The sequence below is a fragment of the Hippichthys cyanospilos genome, chromosome 2, assembly GCF_059441005.1.
Source record: "Hippichthys cyanospilos isolate Australia breed blue-spotted pipefish chromosome 2, RoL_Hcya_1.0, whole genome shotgun sequence".
Classification (NCBI taxonomy): domain Eukaryota; kingdom Metazoa; phylum Chordata; class Actinopteri; order Syngnathiformes; family Syngnathidae; genus Hippichthys; species Hippichthys cyanospilos.
Genome location: NC_142370.1, coordinates 3470371 through 3488098, shown reverse-complemented (window position 1 = coordinate 3488098; position 17728 = coordinate 3470371). Strand labels below are relative to the sequence as shown.

The following is a 17728-nucleotide window of genomic DNA, read 5'->3' as shown; positions in this document are numbered from 1 at the left end:
CTTAAGATCAATACTGATTTTCTGTAGTTTGTGTTTATTTTTGATTAAATTTGTGTTCAATGTTTTTGTTCAATAAATCAATCAATTAAAAAAAAGATGGTGGACGGCACAGCTACGACGCAGCCGCATCAGATACGCAGTTCTCATTCATGCATGGTGCATACTGACGCACATGACGTACTAAGATGCAACGAAGTATGTGGATTCCCTGTGTTCAATGCGGGCCACCGCGGGGGCCAGAGAAAGCCTTATTGCGGGCCGAATTTGGCCTGCAGGCTGTGACTGACATAGGCGCACAACATGTCAAAAAAAATAAAACAAACAATAAAACATTTGGATTTTGTCGCATTTTATTGAACAGTTGTTTATCACTCAAATGTTTCTGTGAAGGGGGGGACAAAAAAAGCACATTACAACAAGATCAGATGAGAGAAGACATCTAAGAGAGTCAGCTTACTTAGCAACGACACCATCATTCTTTGCCAGCCTGAGGATAGAATCATCAGACTCTCCCTGTGTTACATTTAGGGAGAAACAAAAAGAACAAACAAAAAGAAATAAGCAGATGCATTTGAACCATTGAACAGAATGCAGATCACTTACCATCCTGCGGATAGCACCACAGATGGCATAGGTCTTGAACTGCCCATTGAAGCGACCCGTGACCTTGTCCACCTACAGCAGATATTGTTGAATACATGAGAGACAAGGAAAAAGGTCCACATGAACTTCAGTGGTTCAAGGGTTGTAGCAAACCTGCCAGGGCTGTGTCTAGGATTAGATACAGTTTTTGGTTGCTTCATTAATTGGAATATGCGGCAATAAGCTTGTAAGCGACCTGCAAACAGAATTTTTCTGTGTTCGAGCACTTTTTAAAAGGAGAAATTTCTTCAATCAGACATGCTTATGTTACATTTCCAGGCTTTAAGCATGACATTCAAGCCAACAGGAGCCCAGGCATACAAGCACCAGGTCAGGCAGGTGTCATTTTAAAAATCAATTTGTGAAACAAGGAAAATCATGGAATGAAGATTTTGAAAAACAGTCACATTTGAAAGGCGTGTTTGCAATATTCCTATATATTTTGGTATTCAAACATGATATGCACAAGCTATGAATGTTAAGTTTGCAGTAAAACATTTCTAATCACCTTACACTACTGTGATCTGAATTTTTTTGAAGGTGGGAAACCTACGCCCCCTTTATGTACAATTTTTTTTAAAAATGCGATAGCAAAAGTAACTAGGCCGTATATTTATATATTTATGAAACAGAAATAGGAATATTTATTACATCATATTTAGAGTATCATAACTTTTGAAGACTTTTGCATTATGTGAGTCCAGACCAAGTCATTGAAAGGCTTGCAAATGTCATAAGTTGGCCACTAGCACCACTGGGGGGTTTTCTATTGCACACCGTTTGCGAGTTGAACACTGGTATGCAGTGAACATTGTCAGAGCAAGTAGTGATTTACATTTGGAGATGAGCCACAGCGCATAGTTGTGAAGGAAGGGAAACTTTGCAAGTGTATAATTAATACATGAGTGGAGCACAGGACATGTGAGCAACAAAAGCTGCCTGATAAACAATGCATCCATATTTTGTCATGTTACAGCTTGATTCAAAACTCCTACACAAACCTCAAATTCTCCACAAAATACCTCATTATGAGTGTGATTTTTCCTTTTTTCTTTTGGGGGGGGGGGCATATTTTCTTTTAACTCACTAGATATAGAAAACGGAGCAATCACTTTTAGATAAGTATTCACAGCGCTTAATACTTTGTTGATCAATCTTTGGCAGCAATTATAGGCTGGATGGGAGACATTTCCAGGTCTCTATAGAGATGTTCAACAGGATTCAAGTCTACACTCTGGCTGGACCACTTCAGGAGAGTGGTTTTGAAGCCAAGCTTTTGAGATGTTACCACGTGTTTCGGGTGGTTATCCGGCTGAAAAAGTAATCTTTGCCCCAGTCTGAAGTCAAGAGCGCTCTAAATCATGTTTTTATCCAGGATATCATATTACATTGTTGCATTTGCACTTTTCCTTCTGTCATGACAAAAAAAAAATCCTTAAAGATGATGCTGCCGCTGGAAGCCATTGTGCTCATTGGGACCTTCAAAGTCACAGAAATGTTTCAGACAGGTGTGCAGGTGGACTCCAATTAAGCCAAAGAAACTTCTCAAGGATGATTAGTGGAAAAAGATTGCACCTGAGCTCAATTTTGAAGTTCATGGAAAAGCCTGTTAATACTTTAGTAAATGTGATTTCTTAGTTTTTCTATTTTCCATCACGTTTAAGAGTAACAATGGTGTATTTTGTGTAGAACGTAAGAGATTAATTTGCAAACAATTTATAATGAGGCTGTAAGATGACAAAATGTGGAAAAGTGTATTATAGTTAATATTTTCTGGATGTATTGCATCAACATCCAATGTTCGCAGACGTGAAAGTTGCACTACCAAACTCTTCTAAACTTACGACATCTGATGCCAAAAAGGTGTGGTTGTGTTCCTATTGGTTTAATTGCCTGTTTACGACTTCTTACATTCAGGAGTGCATGTATTTTTTAGTGGGTTCCTTACTTAACAGGACGTAGTGTTTAGTATACTACTTTTATTTCATTAAAAAGTCTTTCTCAATGTCATTCACAGTGTCGCTCCCACATTAAGCGCCTTTGTGCACATCAGTTATAGTTTGTGTGGTTTGTTCAGGACATAGTTTAATTAGTCCAAGGAAGGGAATCAGAGGTAGATTTTCCATCATTGTAAAGTGACGGCGTAAATGACCTCATTCACACCCTCATGAGAATGATACACAACTCTGACAGCCAGTCCAAGCTAATTCAGTAAATAAACCGAATACGGAGACATGGGACACACGTGCTTAGTTTTATAAAATGCGAATAGAAAACAATTACACAGACCCTACGTTGTTCCTGTAGTTTGTTTGCCATCTCGCAAGAGGCGGATTAGCTATTGCTTCTTGATTAGCATGTTTGTTAGCCATACGTTGTGCTACATTCTCCTTACGCTCTTTGCATACTTGTCAAATAGAGGATGACTGAAAATGTTTCAAACTTGTACCAAACGCATCGGTTTTGTCAGGTAGTTGAGGACATGAGCAGTAAATCTTGCACCACATTTAAGCGGTAAATCCAGGACACATCTTGGAGCCACTTTCCAGAAAAAAGGATTATGCTCAGTTGTCACGGGTCAAAGTTAGGTAGGGTAGTTAGGTAATTGAAGCATGCCACCGTACACATCAGTGATTTCTGTCATGCATGCTTACCTGCGTACAAGTTATGTGCATCCTTGCTTATACTGATGCCACAGAAGTGTTGTTGTGCTACTATTGATTTAATTGCCTTATATGACCTGTTCTTATAGGTTTGATAGTTACTGAAGCATATTTGATGCTGCTGCAGTTTACTTGAAAGTGGTCTATAAATAATGTAACATTAAAACAGAAAATTTACCTCAGCTATGTTGATCTGGACAGAGGCATGGTCTTTGGCTCCAATGATTCTGTTGCTTGCAGAGCTTCAACAAACACAGGAAAGCATAGTAATATCAAATCATTTCTCATTCCAGTGATCCAGTGTTCCAGCCAATTTGGTCCAATTGACTGTGCCAATGAAGCCAATGAGTGTTTCCCAACTTGATTCCAGATGCAGTCACAAGACTGCTTGGGGGGATCAGTTTTAAAAAGCAGCAAATTAACTGCCAGAAATTGTGGGTTCATAAACAAGATTATTTTGAAGCATCATTATCTACAGTATATATATAGTCGGCCTGTTTTAAAGGAGAGACATTAATAGAACTTGTTGCTTGGTGCATTAATACAAACATGAATTCTTCTATAAAGAATTCAAGACCTTTACAGACCTGTACAGTGAACCCTCGCTACGTCGTGATTCCACCATCGCGGATTTGCTACATCGCAGATATTTTTTTCTATGACACAGATTCGCCAAATCGCAGATTTTTTTTCCCATTACGCATTTATAAGAGAATTATCGTCTTCTTCGGTCCAGCGCTGATCGACCATCGCGAGTTAGGAGATCGGCCGTCTGCGGTCCACTTGGTTGGAATGTGGGATGGTTCCTGCCAATGGCTTTGCCTGCTGTCAAGACATCATTGCACTATATAGCACAATGTGTTTTCTGTAATCTATATTGTTTACCTGTACTTGTCTGAAATTTGAAACTTGTCCCACCTGTGGTCCCTTCTGGAGGTTTCTGATTTTCCCTTAATTGGGGTTTTTGAGTTTTTCCTTCCCCTTCTGGGAGCTTTGACAGGGGATGCTGTTGTGTACCGTACACCAAAAAGATGTCTCTGTATGACTTATTTTTTGAAAGAAGTCTCCACATGACCTCTTTTCATCTGTGAAGCCCTTTGAGACTTCGGTGATTTAGGGCTATATAAATAAAATTTGATTGAGTTAAAACAAAATGTTACCTAAAAAAAAAAGAAGTCTTAATTTAAAAAGCGAATGTATCCAATTTTGGGTAAATTTGTGATATGTAAATGTTATATACAGTACACATTATGTGATTTTATTTATGTATTTATGACTGTATATAAATTATGTGTTATGTTCACCAAAATAAACTATCAAAGGGAGACAAAAAAAAGATGCTATTGAAGTATTGATTTTGAACTGCTATTTAACTAACTGATATCGATCAAACCATCCATTTTCTATAAATATATTGGGACTAAACATGCAGGCATGTTCAGTCTGTTAGAGAGGATGTTGCTGTTGGCCGAAAATTACATAATTAAATAACGAAAATGATTATAAACTTCATATACCATCTTCTTGCAAATGTTATTACCTGCGCCTTATGATCCAATGTGGCTTATCCGTGACAAAAATTAATTTTTTGCTCGTATTTTGCTGCTATGGCTTATATACCAGTGCGCCTTATAGTCCGGAAAATACAGTATATTGCTTCGGCGGCCGCTTAGGCGACCCGTAGCTGCTTCCCCCGTGTCTTTTGTTGAACTTTTGCAATGGCTCCCAAGCGTGCTGCTCCCGCGAAGGCTTGTACTGAGCCTAAATGCCAACGAAAAATGATGACAATTGCTAAGAAGATGATACTTCTCAATATGTTGATGGAAGGGAGAAGTTCAGCGGTTGTGGCCTTCATTTGGAAGTGAACGAATCCACTGTTTGCTACATTAAGAAGGACGAGGTGAACATTAGGAAGATGGCTGCCATCACCTTTGGCAATTCAGCGAAGCCAGTTGGTACAGATCGTGATAAAACAATCGTCCGTACGAAAGGTGCTTTAGCAATCTGGATTGCCGACTGCCGGAAGAGGAACATAATGAATAATAAGTAAATATGTGGACTACAGTAATGTTTGTCATAAATAATACGCATGGCATGAAGACTTTTCACATATTTTTTAAACGTGAAAAGTGGGGGCGCTACTATGCGGATTTTCAGCTATAGCGGCCGGTTCTGGAACCTACCTACCGTGATAAATGAGGGTTCACTGTATATCGTTTGGGGATTATAGTGGAAAATGAAAAACGTGAAGAAGTATATGGAAAACAAGCAATTCCAGCTTTACAAGACATGCTAACTTCCACAAAATAAATAAATGACCAAAAAAAGGGTGCAAATCTATGAGTGTCAAGTTTATGCTGGGATTTACTATTCAAATGTGATCAATCTATAGTTGATCATAGAGCGATGCCAAAGGGGATAAAACCAGCTCAGCTTTCTCTGAGAAGGGGAGATGACCCAGTGCTCATGCGGCATGATAAACCCGGCTTGTGCTTGGCACGTTTGCAACCCCCAAAAAAGGGGAGTCGACTTATAATCGCATAACTCAAAACAGTCAAATATTTTCCATATAAAGTGGGCCCCCGGTTCAGCGGTTGGGATTGGAACGCAAATTCGCTGTATGGCGGGCAATACAAACCTATTTTAATTAGCGCTGTGTGTAAAACCCCCATTAAAAACATAAAATTGTATATACATATTAAAAATCAAGTGTCAAAATAGTATAAGTGCTACTAATGAAAGAGCATCATTAAGAAAAAATATGTAAACGATTTATTTACCTTTGAGTTGACACTTGTTAGAGCCATATTACCTAGTAAGGGTGGTCTACGCTAGGATAGCTTAGCTTTCTTTGTATTTGATTATCTCCAGCTTCGTTTCCATATAAATCATCTTACTTCTCTCTTTAACATCACTAGCAATCTTGAGACTCATGGATAACCCATTCAAGTTTGACACATAATAAATACGATATTGAAAGCGCTCTCACACAAGATCAGTCTTAAGGTAGCCATCTTGATGACCCCATGCGCGGACCAATAGCAGACCAGCATCTTCATGACACCATTACACTGACCAATAGTAGACCAGTATCTTAGGGAGTCGAGACACCGACCAACAGCTGACCAGGATTTAAGTGACGCGTTGCAGCAGAGGCACTTTGACGCCAACAGAAAATAAGAGTAATTATCAAAAAACGCCCCAAGAGGAAGGCAAAACAACAAACAACCAAACCCACAGGTCATGACAGTTGTTGTTAATCGTAAAGCGGGATAAATGCCTTTAAGAGGGTACGAAAAATCTCAGGATTCCACACCGTAACATGAAAAAAAAATGTAAGCCAGGGATGCCGTAACCCTCGGGTCCACTGTATATGTATTTGATAACAATTTGAAAGCGAAATAAATATATCAATCACAAGGCTTATTATACATTATATACAGTGTTTCCCCGGGTTATGAAATTAATCCATTCCATGGTTGGGATCGTAAAGCAAAATTGTCAAATGGATCTATGGCGTAAGATTGCTGTCAAAAAGGCATATCCGTATTTTCATAATTTTAAAGTGTTTTTCTTTCATTTCGGGGGCGACTGGAAGTTTCAAATACATCAGTGTTAGTAAATCTTAACCGCATTCTCAACAAATTTAGTATGAATGCCATTTTTGTTTTGTATTTCTGGAAATATTTTCGTAATGTTGACGTATGGAGTAAGATCACTGTCAAAAAGCGTGTTGACTAATCGCAGATCGACCTACATTACCTGGTGAGGTGACGTCATCTCAATTCGCAATTTTCAACACGGATACGCCTTTTTAACATTTATCATACGCCACAAATCCATGCGTGCAAAGGAAGATTTGTGCACCCAAAGGAGAGATTCTCGCACATGGCTCGCGAGAATTGTACTCATACAAGTGGTAAAACACGGATACAAACCTGAAAACACGGGACACAAATGTGAAAACACTGATACAAATCTGAAAACACGCACATGCGTATTTGAAAACACGGATAGGCCTTTTTGACAGCGCTCTCACTCCATTAGTCTACAGCATACAAACAACACTAGTAGCTTCATACGATTGAAATTCTTCCAAGCTTTTATTTTATTTATTTTAATTCAGACTTCTCACCTCTGTGTACTTGCCGGCCAAGAGTTGTTTAAGGTATTCACCGGCAATTAGTTTGCCCGACATGTTTTCTGCCCGGCGCGTCCACGCGTTAAGAAATTCCAGAGGGTATGCGTTGAGAAAAATTTGGCCAGTGAAGACATTACGCTAAGTGCCGTGGTTGCTGAAAAGACGTCATTTTGATTCGTGAAGCCACGTCGAACTCGCGGAGCGCGTCAAGCATAAACCAAGCTGCGGACGTTCTTGCAGGATTTGCTTACTTGCTATTTCTTAAGCTTAATGATGTCTTAACCTTGCGTTTGCCCCCTGGTGGTAGAGTGACTGAGAGTGCTTGATTTGACATGTACTGGGAGGTGACTTTTTAAATGTTAATAAACAAATGTACCAGAATCACTAGAAGTGAGTATTAACTTAGCAGTCAAAATGTCATTTTTGATCATTTTAAAGCCTTTTATTCAAATGTTTGGCAATTTGATTTTCTAAAATGGGTCTTAGCTAGCAAGATATATATTAGGAATTAGTTGAGAAACAAAACGCCATTTCCCTCTGGTGCTGATGGGAGGCTGCTAAAAGAACTAGAATCAGTTGAAGTGAGTCTGGGCATAGCAGTCAAAATGTCATTTTTGGTCATTTCAGACTGAATTTATTCAATTTTTTTGTATTTTTCCATCCGATTTTTCAAATTGGGTCTCAACTGACAGCTAGCGTTTGTCATGCAAACATGTGGAAAACATTGCTATCTTAAGGCTTTTGAGGTGGAACTGAAACGTGAAATCTTGGGAGTGCGCCTGTGAAGCCAACTTCAATGTCGTCATCGCACTCCACTCTCTGTTGAGGCTGCTGGTAAAGCTTGGTTTATGCTTGACATGTAAACGCTCCGTGCAAAAAAGAAGATGCTCAGAAACTCACCAGTAGACATTTTGCAGCACTTCTTACTCAGTGCGGCTTTCCAACACTGTTAGCCGATATTCTACCAGTGCAGAATATGAACAACACTACTCTATTTCAGAAGTAGAGAATCCCAGTAGATTCAAACGATCAAAATTATTCCGAGCTTTTTTTTTTTTTAACTGACTCCTCATCTCTCCAGTGTACATGCCCCCCAGGAGTTGTTTACGATATTCAGGTCACTGTAGTTCTTTTCAGCTAAATCATAAAAGTGTAACGGCGAACTTCCATAAGCAATGGTTCGTCCAATGTTGCCTGCACGAGAGAAATTCTGAGAGGTACGCGTTGCGCAAAACCTGTCGCGTGCAGGGCACTGTGCAGAGTGGTGCGGTTGCCGAAATGACATCATTTGACACGTGGAGCATCGAGGAGTTCACGTCAAACATTAAAAAAAGGCAGGATTTGATCGCTTGCTATTTCTTAAGCTTAATGAAGTCTTAATCTTGCTTTTGCCCCCTGGTGGTGGTAGGACTGAAGGTGCTTGATTTGACAAGCGAGTAACGAGCTTTTTAAATGTAAATCGCAGAGGATCATCTTAATTAATCATGGTAGCCAATATCGTAACCCTAACTCTAATGTATATGCATCTTTTTTACATAAATTATCTTGTATGAATGCATAGTTGTGACAGTCATCATTGTATTGAGCGAATAAGAGCCTGGGGCAGTGTAAGGTCAAAATTTAAATTGACGTGAATGCAAGACAATCACAACCAAGTCAAGTTGCTTACCCGGAGCAATTAAACATGAGCGTATTGAAACTAGATTAACTCGTGTCCCTGCTGAGACACTTGTTTAAGGAATTAATTAATCAATTTTGCAGGGACGAAACTATGGCACTTTGCGGTGTTGTGGAGAACACACTTGCAGGTGTGTCACGTATTTATTCCTCCGTGTGGGTTCAAGTTCTGCTCATGACAAGTTATTTTTAGATGTTTACAATGTTAACATTTACTTGCAAACAATTCAGAGTTGAAAAACCCTATTTGTTTCTTGTGGTAATTGATGAATAGGACAGTTTAGACATTGAAAACAAGTAAACAATTTCCAGGTTCCTTACGACGAATCTGCAGTCAGGAAACAGAAAATCTGGCATTAAACATGAACTGGGAATTTTCGGCGAAACTCACAAGACGTAGCTAGCAAAATTGGCAACGTAAGATGGCTGCCCTCTGGCGTCAGCCACGAGGTGCCAAATGTCAGTCGGTTCATAAAAAAACCCCACGACTTCCACTTTTTGTCATACATTCGTTACATTTGCTCACCATTTACGAGGGACGTAGAGGTCCACAAATTCACCAGCGTCGTTCTGCATGTTGATTATCACGTCGTCTACAAAGTTGAAAACATGTTACATCAACATTTTCCGTTATCACAACAGTAAGAATTATTCCCGCAAACAAGAAAATCTGTTTAAATGCAAATTCTGCAAATGTTTCAAGGCGTTGCGTGTAAAACCAAGCGTTAGCCTCAGAGCAACCATTAGCAATTCGCATGTGGATACCAAAACTGGCGGCGTAGAGCATATTTTATTTTATCATCAGTTTAACTAATTGCTTCACTAGCACACAACGAGACACTGTCCACTCTAAACGATAAATCTCCGCATAAAAAAAAGATCATGTCACCATATTTGGTCTTTTGACACAGTTTAAAGAAGGAGAACTCGGCAAACACTCACCGTAAGCGACAAATGGTTGAAGGGAAAGGACGGGCCTATTTTTCTTCTTCGATGAAGCAACCGCGGCTGGCATCGGGTGCGTTGTATGTTATAGCGTCATCTGTCGTTTCTGACCGAGTACTTCGTTAGTTTGAACCAGAATAGATCTTCATATTCAATCCAATCCAATCCAACTTTATTTGTGAAGCACTTTAAAACAACCACAGCTGACCAAAGTGCTGTACAAAAAAAAAATAGAAACATCGTAACAACAGACACAATAGCTCAAAGACATAAACGCTAAATCTGATAAGACAAATGACTAAGTGTCTAACAGAATAAAATGAAGGATAAAAAGAATAAAATAGCGAATAAAATTTTTTTAGGGGTAAAAGAATAAAGAATAAACTAAAAGTAAAAAGTCCACTGTCTTACTAAGTGTTAAACGCCAAGGAGAAGAGGTGGGTTTTGACAAGGGATTTAAAAACAGGCAGGGAGGAGGCCTGCCGAATGTGCTGAGGCAGGTTATTCCATAGTTTTGGGGCTGCAACAGCAAAGGCACGGTCCCCTCTGAGCTTCCGCTTAGTTTGCGGCCCTCTCAGGAGCAGCTGATCAGCTGACCTGAGATATCTAGCAGGTGTGTAAGGGTGCAGAAGCTCAAAGAGGTATGGAGGGGCAAAACCGTTCAGGGATTTAAAAGCAAATAAAAGAATTTTAAAATGAATCCTAAAATGTACAGGCAACCAGTGGAGTGAAGCTAAAATAGGGGAAATGTGCGCATGCTTTTGTGTGCCTGTTAAAAGACGTGCTGCAGCGTTCTGGACAATCTGCAGACGGGAGATGGCCGAGGCACTGACCCCCACATAAAGGGCATTACAGTAGTCCAGCCGCGTAGTTATGAAGGCGTGGATAACCAGCTTGAACTGCTGCCTTGACAGAATTGGCTTAATTTTGGCCAGCTGCCTCAAGTGGTAGAAGCTCGATTTGACAACCATCCTGATCTGGTTGTCAAATTTGAGCTCCGATATCACAGTATCCAGTAACGGAGTGGAAGTCAAACATTTATAAAAATATTGAAAATAATATATAACTGTAATACAGCGGCTTTTCACATGCTGATATGTACATATTATTTTACAATATCATATTTAGTTGTATGAAATGAGCAAATGAACTCGAAATGTCTATGTTACGATGTTATCTGTTTTGAACAACAAAAAGTTGTTTTTTTGTGTTGAACGTGTCATAAATTAAAAATCAAATTGATTAAATATTAGATTAAAACATCTAATATAGTGGACTTATTACCATTTCAATCAATCTGTGGCTTTTTGAACTACTGAACATTTTTGGACCGTGTCATAAATGGTTCACTATTCAAATATTCGTTCAGTACCCTTGGGTGAAATCTAGTGTCAGTAGATATCATTGTGCATTTGAATTCAAATAAACAAACCCCTGCAAATGTGACAGGCTTCTTATGTATAATGACTCTCCCTAAGAGATAGGTTGAGGAGCTTGGTCCACATTGAGAGTTGAGCTGGTTCGGGCACCGTGTTAGGATGCCTCCTGCACGCCTCCCTGGTGAGGTGTTCTGGGCATGTCCCACTGAGAAAGGCTCCAGGGACGACCCAGAACACGCTAGAGGAACTATGTCTCGATGAAAGAAGACACCAGGGAGCTGAAATTTCACCCAGATGCGACAACATGTAAAAGTTCTACAGGGCACGATCACTTAGTTATCACACTACCAGGTGTGTGCTTCTCTTTTTGGCCAAAATACTGCAAGAGTGATGTGGAAGAAAATGATCCAAAAATGATCAAAAGACTGCACAAGGATTAAATATAATGAAATACGACAAAGCCGTACTGACCCATGTACCAACTCTACTAGTGATGTGTCCGGAAACACCAATACTGTACTTTCATGCATGTGACAAATTCAAAGAAGTGATGGTGAGATAAAGCCCCTGTGAACCATGGATATTTTTAGCCAACTGAGCCAGCACATGTACAAACGCTTCATTAGGATCCATTTACTTTATGGTGCCATCAAGAGTTCACCAATATAATATGTACTATAATCAAACTTCCTCTTTTAAAAAAGTCATAGGATCACAGTGAGAATCGTAAGAAATAGGAATGTGCTTTTATTATTTTAAATACTTGTAAATGCATGAGGAAAATTAAAACATTGCGATGTTTCTTTCATTGGTTTTAACTATAAATAAAATTAACTTCCAAAATTGCTGGAGTGAGGCAGTTAGGCTAAGTATTTCTTCTTAAGACAAAAAAATCCTCTCACAGCTGCTACAATAGAAAGGAAGGTGCTGCTAAATCCAGTTTAAATTTAATTTGAAAAAATTGTGATTATTAAAAATGATTAAAGGGGGTTAGTTATAATTTAGAGGAAATGTCTTATGTGTTTATCATTGGTTTTCATCAAGCAAAATTACTCCATAAACCACAGCCAAAGCTGTATGCTTTTTGTTTAACTATTCAGTCAGAGGAAAGATCTGAGTAGCGGCTTAAAAATGACCCAGGGACAAAAGTGACTCTCCTGTTTATGTTTTCATTTGCACACTAGAGAGTTATTTTTCTTGTAATCTCCCCAATTATAGGAAACGCCTTGCAAACTGGGAAAATTATATGATTGGGCATTCAACTATATAGAGAGAATAACTATATACAATACTATACTATATATAATAAAATGGACAAATATGTACACAAATAACATTTATTAAGTCAGTGGTTTAAGTGAATTACAAATGCTATTCATTTTAATACAAAACATTCATTAGATGCAAATAAGTTCTTATCAGTGTAAAACGTTTGCATATAAAAACGTATAGCAAAGAGAAAAACTGAACCTGGCACAAACAAAAATGCTAACGAGCTAAAGGCATTCAAGGCAGTTGATAAACAAACAAAGTAATTTGGGGCATATTATCATAAATGACAACATTCTTGCAAAGAAAGTACAAACTTTCCTTGACAGAGAAACAGAACAACATGTGCGTCACCGACCGCCTGCTCTCAATTGAAGCCACACCATCCTTCCTCACTAGAAAATGTAATCTCAACAGCGATAAGAGGCAGGCCAAAAAACAAAGCTCAAGCCAAGCAAAGCACACTGTTAAAGGATAAACTTAAATCAGTTCCAAAACATTATTTCTGGTGCGGCCCATGCGGCCTGGTACCAGTTGATCGAAGGACCAGTCCCGGACCGCTGACCAGTGGTTGGGGACAGCTGACCTCAATTACATTATATATTTTTGGGAGTCTAGTTTTTGTGAGACACCTCCATCCATCCATCCATCCATCCATCCATCCATCCATCCATCCATCCATCCATCCATCCATCCATCCATCCATCCATCCATTTATCCATCCATCCATCCATCCATCCATCCATCCATCCATCCATCCATCCATCCATTTATCCATCCATCCATCCATCCATCCATCCATCCATCCATCCATCCATCCATCCATCCATCCTCTCCCTGGCCACTTCATCCAGCTCTTCCGGAAGGATCCCCAGGCGCTCCCAGGCCAGCCGAGAGACATAGTCCCTCCAGCGTGTCCTGGGTCGTCCCCGGGGCCTCCTTCCTGAGGTGGTTCGGGCATCTGGTGAGGATGCCCCCCAGACGCCTCCCCGGTGAGGTGTTTCGGGCATGTCCCACTGGAAGGAGGCCCCGGGTGTCACGTTCTGTCTGGGGTTTTTGGATTTAGTTTTAGTAGTTTCTGGTTCATTTCGTCTGATTCATTCGTGTTATTTTCCCTGCGTCTGCCTTTCTCAGTCTCGTTAGTTTTATCTCGTCCACCTGTTGTCAGTGTGCCCCCGCTCCTCTCGTGTTAGCCTTCCGGTTCCCCTGCCTCCTGTCCCCGTCCAGCTGTAGTGTGTTTTCAGTAATTAGTCTTCATGTATTTAAACCACCATCCCTCTGTTGCTTTTGTCAGATTATTGTACCTCGTCACTTCATGTTCCCAGTGCCTCTCTACTTGCTCTCCGTTCTTCCCCGTCGTCCCATTCAGTCTTGTGAGTTATATTCCGTTCCTCATTTATTTTGCTACTTTATCAAGTTTTTGTCTTCTTCTTTTCCTGCCTTGTTTTATTATTAAAAGAGCATTTTTGTTTAAGCAAACCCTTTCCGTCTTCCTGCGTTTTTGAGTCCCATTCCCTCCACCACCTCACGTCGCCATGCCAGGACGTGACACCGGGGAGACACCTCATCGTCATTATATTTGTGTCTCTTCCTATCTCTAATCACAATACTGTAGAGTAGTTAGCTTATCCGACTCAACCTGCACGTTTTTCCAGATGTTTCTTTATTCTGTTTTTGACAACATCTGTGTTGACCAGGAATGACTGTGCAGCCATGTGAAAGGGATACTTTTCCATTGTGTACTGCGGTCATCATTTAGCATATCCGTTTCAACATGTCCTCCCCCTCAGTAACTGTCACCTCCCCTCCTCCCACAGAAGGAAAAAACTGAGTGAGTGAGCTCACCTGTCTGTACAACACAGCTGTCCTAGTTTACTGCTTCCGAGCCTTTGGCATGGGCCTCTTGAGCATGTTGGAGCATGCTAAGAAATGGTGAGTCCTGACAACAGGCACCGAGCCTGCATTTCACCCACACAGGACAAGCTCATTCCCGGACACACAGGAAGTGTGGAACAAAAAAAGTAATTGACAATTGTCCCCAGGTAACACCATAATAACACACCTGCATTGTCAAAGACAAATATGACCGCAGTTTCTATTACAGCTATCTCCACCTTCAAGAAGATGATGCTCCTCAGGTGGGGAGCCTCACATTCATTTAGTTCTGCTGGAACACAGGGGTCAAACTCAAGAACCGGGGGCCAGATCCAGCCAGCAACATCTTTTTATGTGGCCTGGGAAATATTGATTTGACTTCAAGTTTCGGGCTTAAATACCAAACTTGCAAGTTCTCTCCTTTTCTCTCCTTCCTTCCTTCCTTGATTCCTTCCTTCCTTCCTTCCTTCCTTCCTTCCTCTCCTTTTCTCTTCCTTCCTTCACATTCCTTCCTTCCTTTCTTCTCACCGTTTCTCTTCCATTCACTGCTTCCTTCCTTTCCCCCCCTTCTTCCTTCCTACAAATTTTGTTCAAATCTGGGAGGGAAAAAAAACAAGTATTTTTTGTTCCCAATCTCTCTTTGGAACACCTTTTACTGGCCACTGATCTCAAAAGTTAGGTGTGTGACATTTAATATGTATTTGACTCCACGATCATGACCATACCCATAAAGTATATTGTAACTACAGTACTATGTGGCCAACGATAAAAATGAGTTTAACACTCCACCTTCCACCTAGAAAAGTCATAAAAGACTGACACCTTCCTTTTTGCCAGAACTAGACGTGATACTGCAGTGTCAAAGCCACACACTTATTCCACTTGAACCCTGAATGAAATCGCAGAATAGTAAATGAATGGGATGGGTATTTTGTTTCAACTATCCATCCTCAGAATGGGATCATTTAATAAAGAATACTGGACATTCTGTGCTCCTTAATCCCCCAAATCAGTCCCACACAGCTACCTGCCCCGCTGCCAAAGGGAAGACCTAACAAAACCTTGAGCAGGACCTTTCATCAGAGCAGCAAGCTCTGTCCTCCTGAGCATTTCACACCTCTTGCATCAATACCCTGAGAGAGGTCCGCCTACCACTACATCAGCCTCTGATCCTCTGCCCTCCACCCTACAAAAAGTTTCCCCTAAACACCGCTTCTCCTCACCCTTCCCCTTTACACTCTTCTTCCCATCAACACCCGACCCCCACTGATTGCTCCTCTTTAGCCCCCATCCCCCATCCTTCACATCTCCTGTGCCACCCCACTGCAGTCCAGCTTTTATGCCTACTTTTTTTGCCTATACAGTGGGCCCCCGGTTTACGAGATTAATCCGTTCCACGGTTGGGATCGTAACGCTAATTCGTCATATGGCGGGTAATCCAATCCTATGGTAATTCGCTAATGCATGTAAAACCCCAGGTAAAAACATCAAAAATTAAAAATGGTATCAAAATAGTATAGTAAGTTTAATGTATATAAAATATACATGTACTGTATACAATTAAAACCAAAAATAAAAAATATAGAAAAGATTTATTTACGGTACCTTTATGTCACAAGCTTGTTATGGCCATATTCCCTAAGCTAGCTTAGCCTTCTTTGTATTTCTTGTCTATCTCCAGCTTTCTTTCCATAGAAATCATCTTCTTATTTCTCTTTTTAACATCACTACCAATCTTGGGACTCATGGCTCACCCATTCAAGTTTGAATTAAGCAGTAAAATGTGCTATAAATAGTTATTTTAATCACTCAGACGCGATCCAGTGTGTAGCATGCCACCATTTTGACAGGGATGCCGACCAATAACAGACCAGTATCTTAGGGAGTTGTGGCACAGACCAATAGCAGACCAGCATTGAGTGACGCGTTGCAGCGCGGGCAGAAAATAAGAGCAATTACCTAAAAACAGCTGAAGATGGAGACAAAACACAAATACAGCCAACCATTAGGGTCATGACAGTTGTTTTTGTCGTAAAGCGGGAAAAATACTGTAAAGCGGGGACAAAAAATCCCTCGCAGATCATGTAAGCTGAAAAAAACGTAAGTCAAGGGTGTCGTACCCCGGGGTCCACTGTACATATTTTTCTCCATTGTATGTGTGTGTGTGTGTGTGTGTGTATTGATTACTGATTACTATGTAAAGAAGAGTTTGGTGATAATTTTCACTTCTTTGGCATGTCTATATTATTATTATTATTATTATTATTATTAAAGACTGATGGTACAGAACATCTCATGGACTGTAATCCAATTTATGGAAGTGGGATTTTTTTAAACTCATTTTCCAAGTATCCAAGACTTATAAAGTAATAGATGAATAATTTTTATTTAAAAAAAAATGGAATTGGTAGTGAAAGGGTTAAACAAATTTGACCAGTTAGTCCAGAGGTTTTCAAAGTGGGGTCCACGGAGCCCTGGGGGTCCATAGTCTGACTACAGGGGTTTAGTGAAATAATTTAGGGTTTTAATCAAAAAAATATACATTATTGGTGATTTCATTTTATTTTGTGTTAAATTATGAATGTATTCATGACTCCCCAATAAAGCAATCAATGCAACCAGTTTAATATATCTATATCTATATATCTATATCTATATCTATATATATATATATATTATTTATTTAAGGGGGAGAACTTACAAAAATAGTAAAAATGTGATAATAGCAAAGGTAACTATGCTGTATATTTATATATTTGTGTCATTGAAATTGGAATATTTACATTTTTATGACTTTTGAAGACTTTTGTATGATGGGAGTCCATGCTAAACCAATCATCAAAAATTCCATGGCAGTAAAAGAGCCCGACATGGACTAAACTTGACACCTATAGGGTGTAGCTCTCGACCTCCCGTTTGCAAGCATTTAGAAGGGACAGCAGTGTGGCATATTGAGTGGTCCTGTTCTGACAATCCATGCAATATTTTAGCTTACTAGTGTTTTTTTGTATCCTTTACCTTTGATATCACACATCAAAAACACAAAAAAATCCCTAGTTGGGTCAAAAGTTGGTTAAGGTAGATTCTTTAACTTTGCATTCACTCAAAATAAATGATAACTGGCAAAGTATCAAAGT

General features: G+C 39.8%; 1 protein-coding gene across 2 annotated transcripts; it reads right to left on the bottom strand.

Moving 5' to 3' along the window:
* Positions 1 to 332: 332 nt before the first annotated feature.
* On the bottom strand, positions 333 to 10167 carry rps21 (ribosomal protein S21). 2 transcript variants are annotated; one of them, XM_088408704.1, is made up of 6 exons: positions 10066 to 10167; positions 9650 to 9716; positions 3484 to 3547; positions 604 to 675; positions 458 to 513; positions 333 to 382 (listed from the first exon to the last, which is right to left on the bottom strand). In XM_088408704.1, the coding sequence occupies exons 1-6, from the start codon at positions 10136 to 10138 to the stop codon at positions 373 to 375; spliced, it is 342 nt and encodes a 113-aa protein (XP_088264830.1). In that variant the 5' UTR covers positions 10139 to 10167; the 3' UTR covers positions 333 to 372. The 2 variants fall into 2 exon arrangements, with proteins under 2 accessions (XP_088264830.1, XP_088264831.1); XM_088408705.1 differs by lacking the exon at positions 333 to 382 and having other exon boundaries at positions 454 to 513.
* Between the last annotated feature and the right edge of the window lie 7561 nt (positions 10168 to 17728).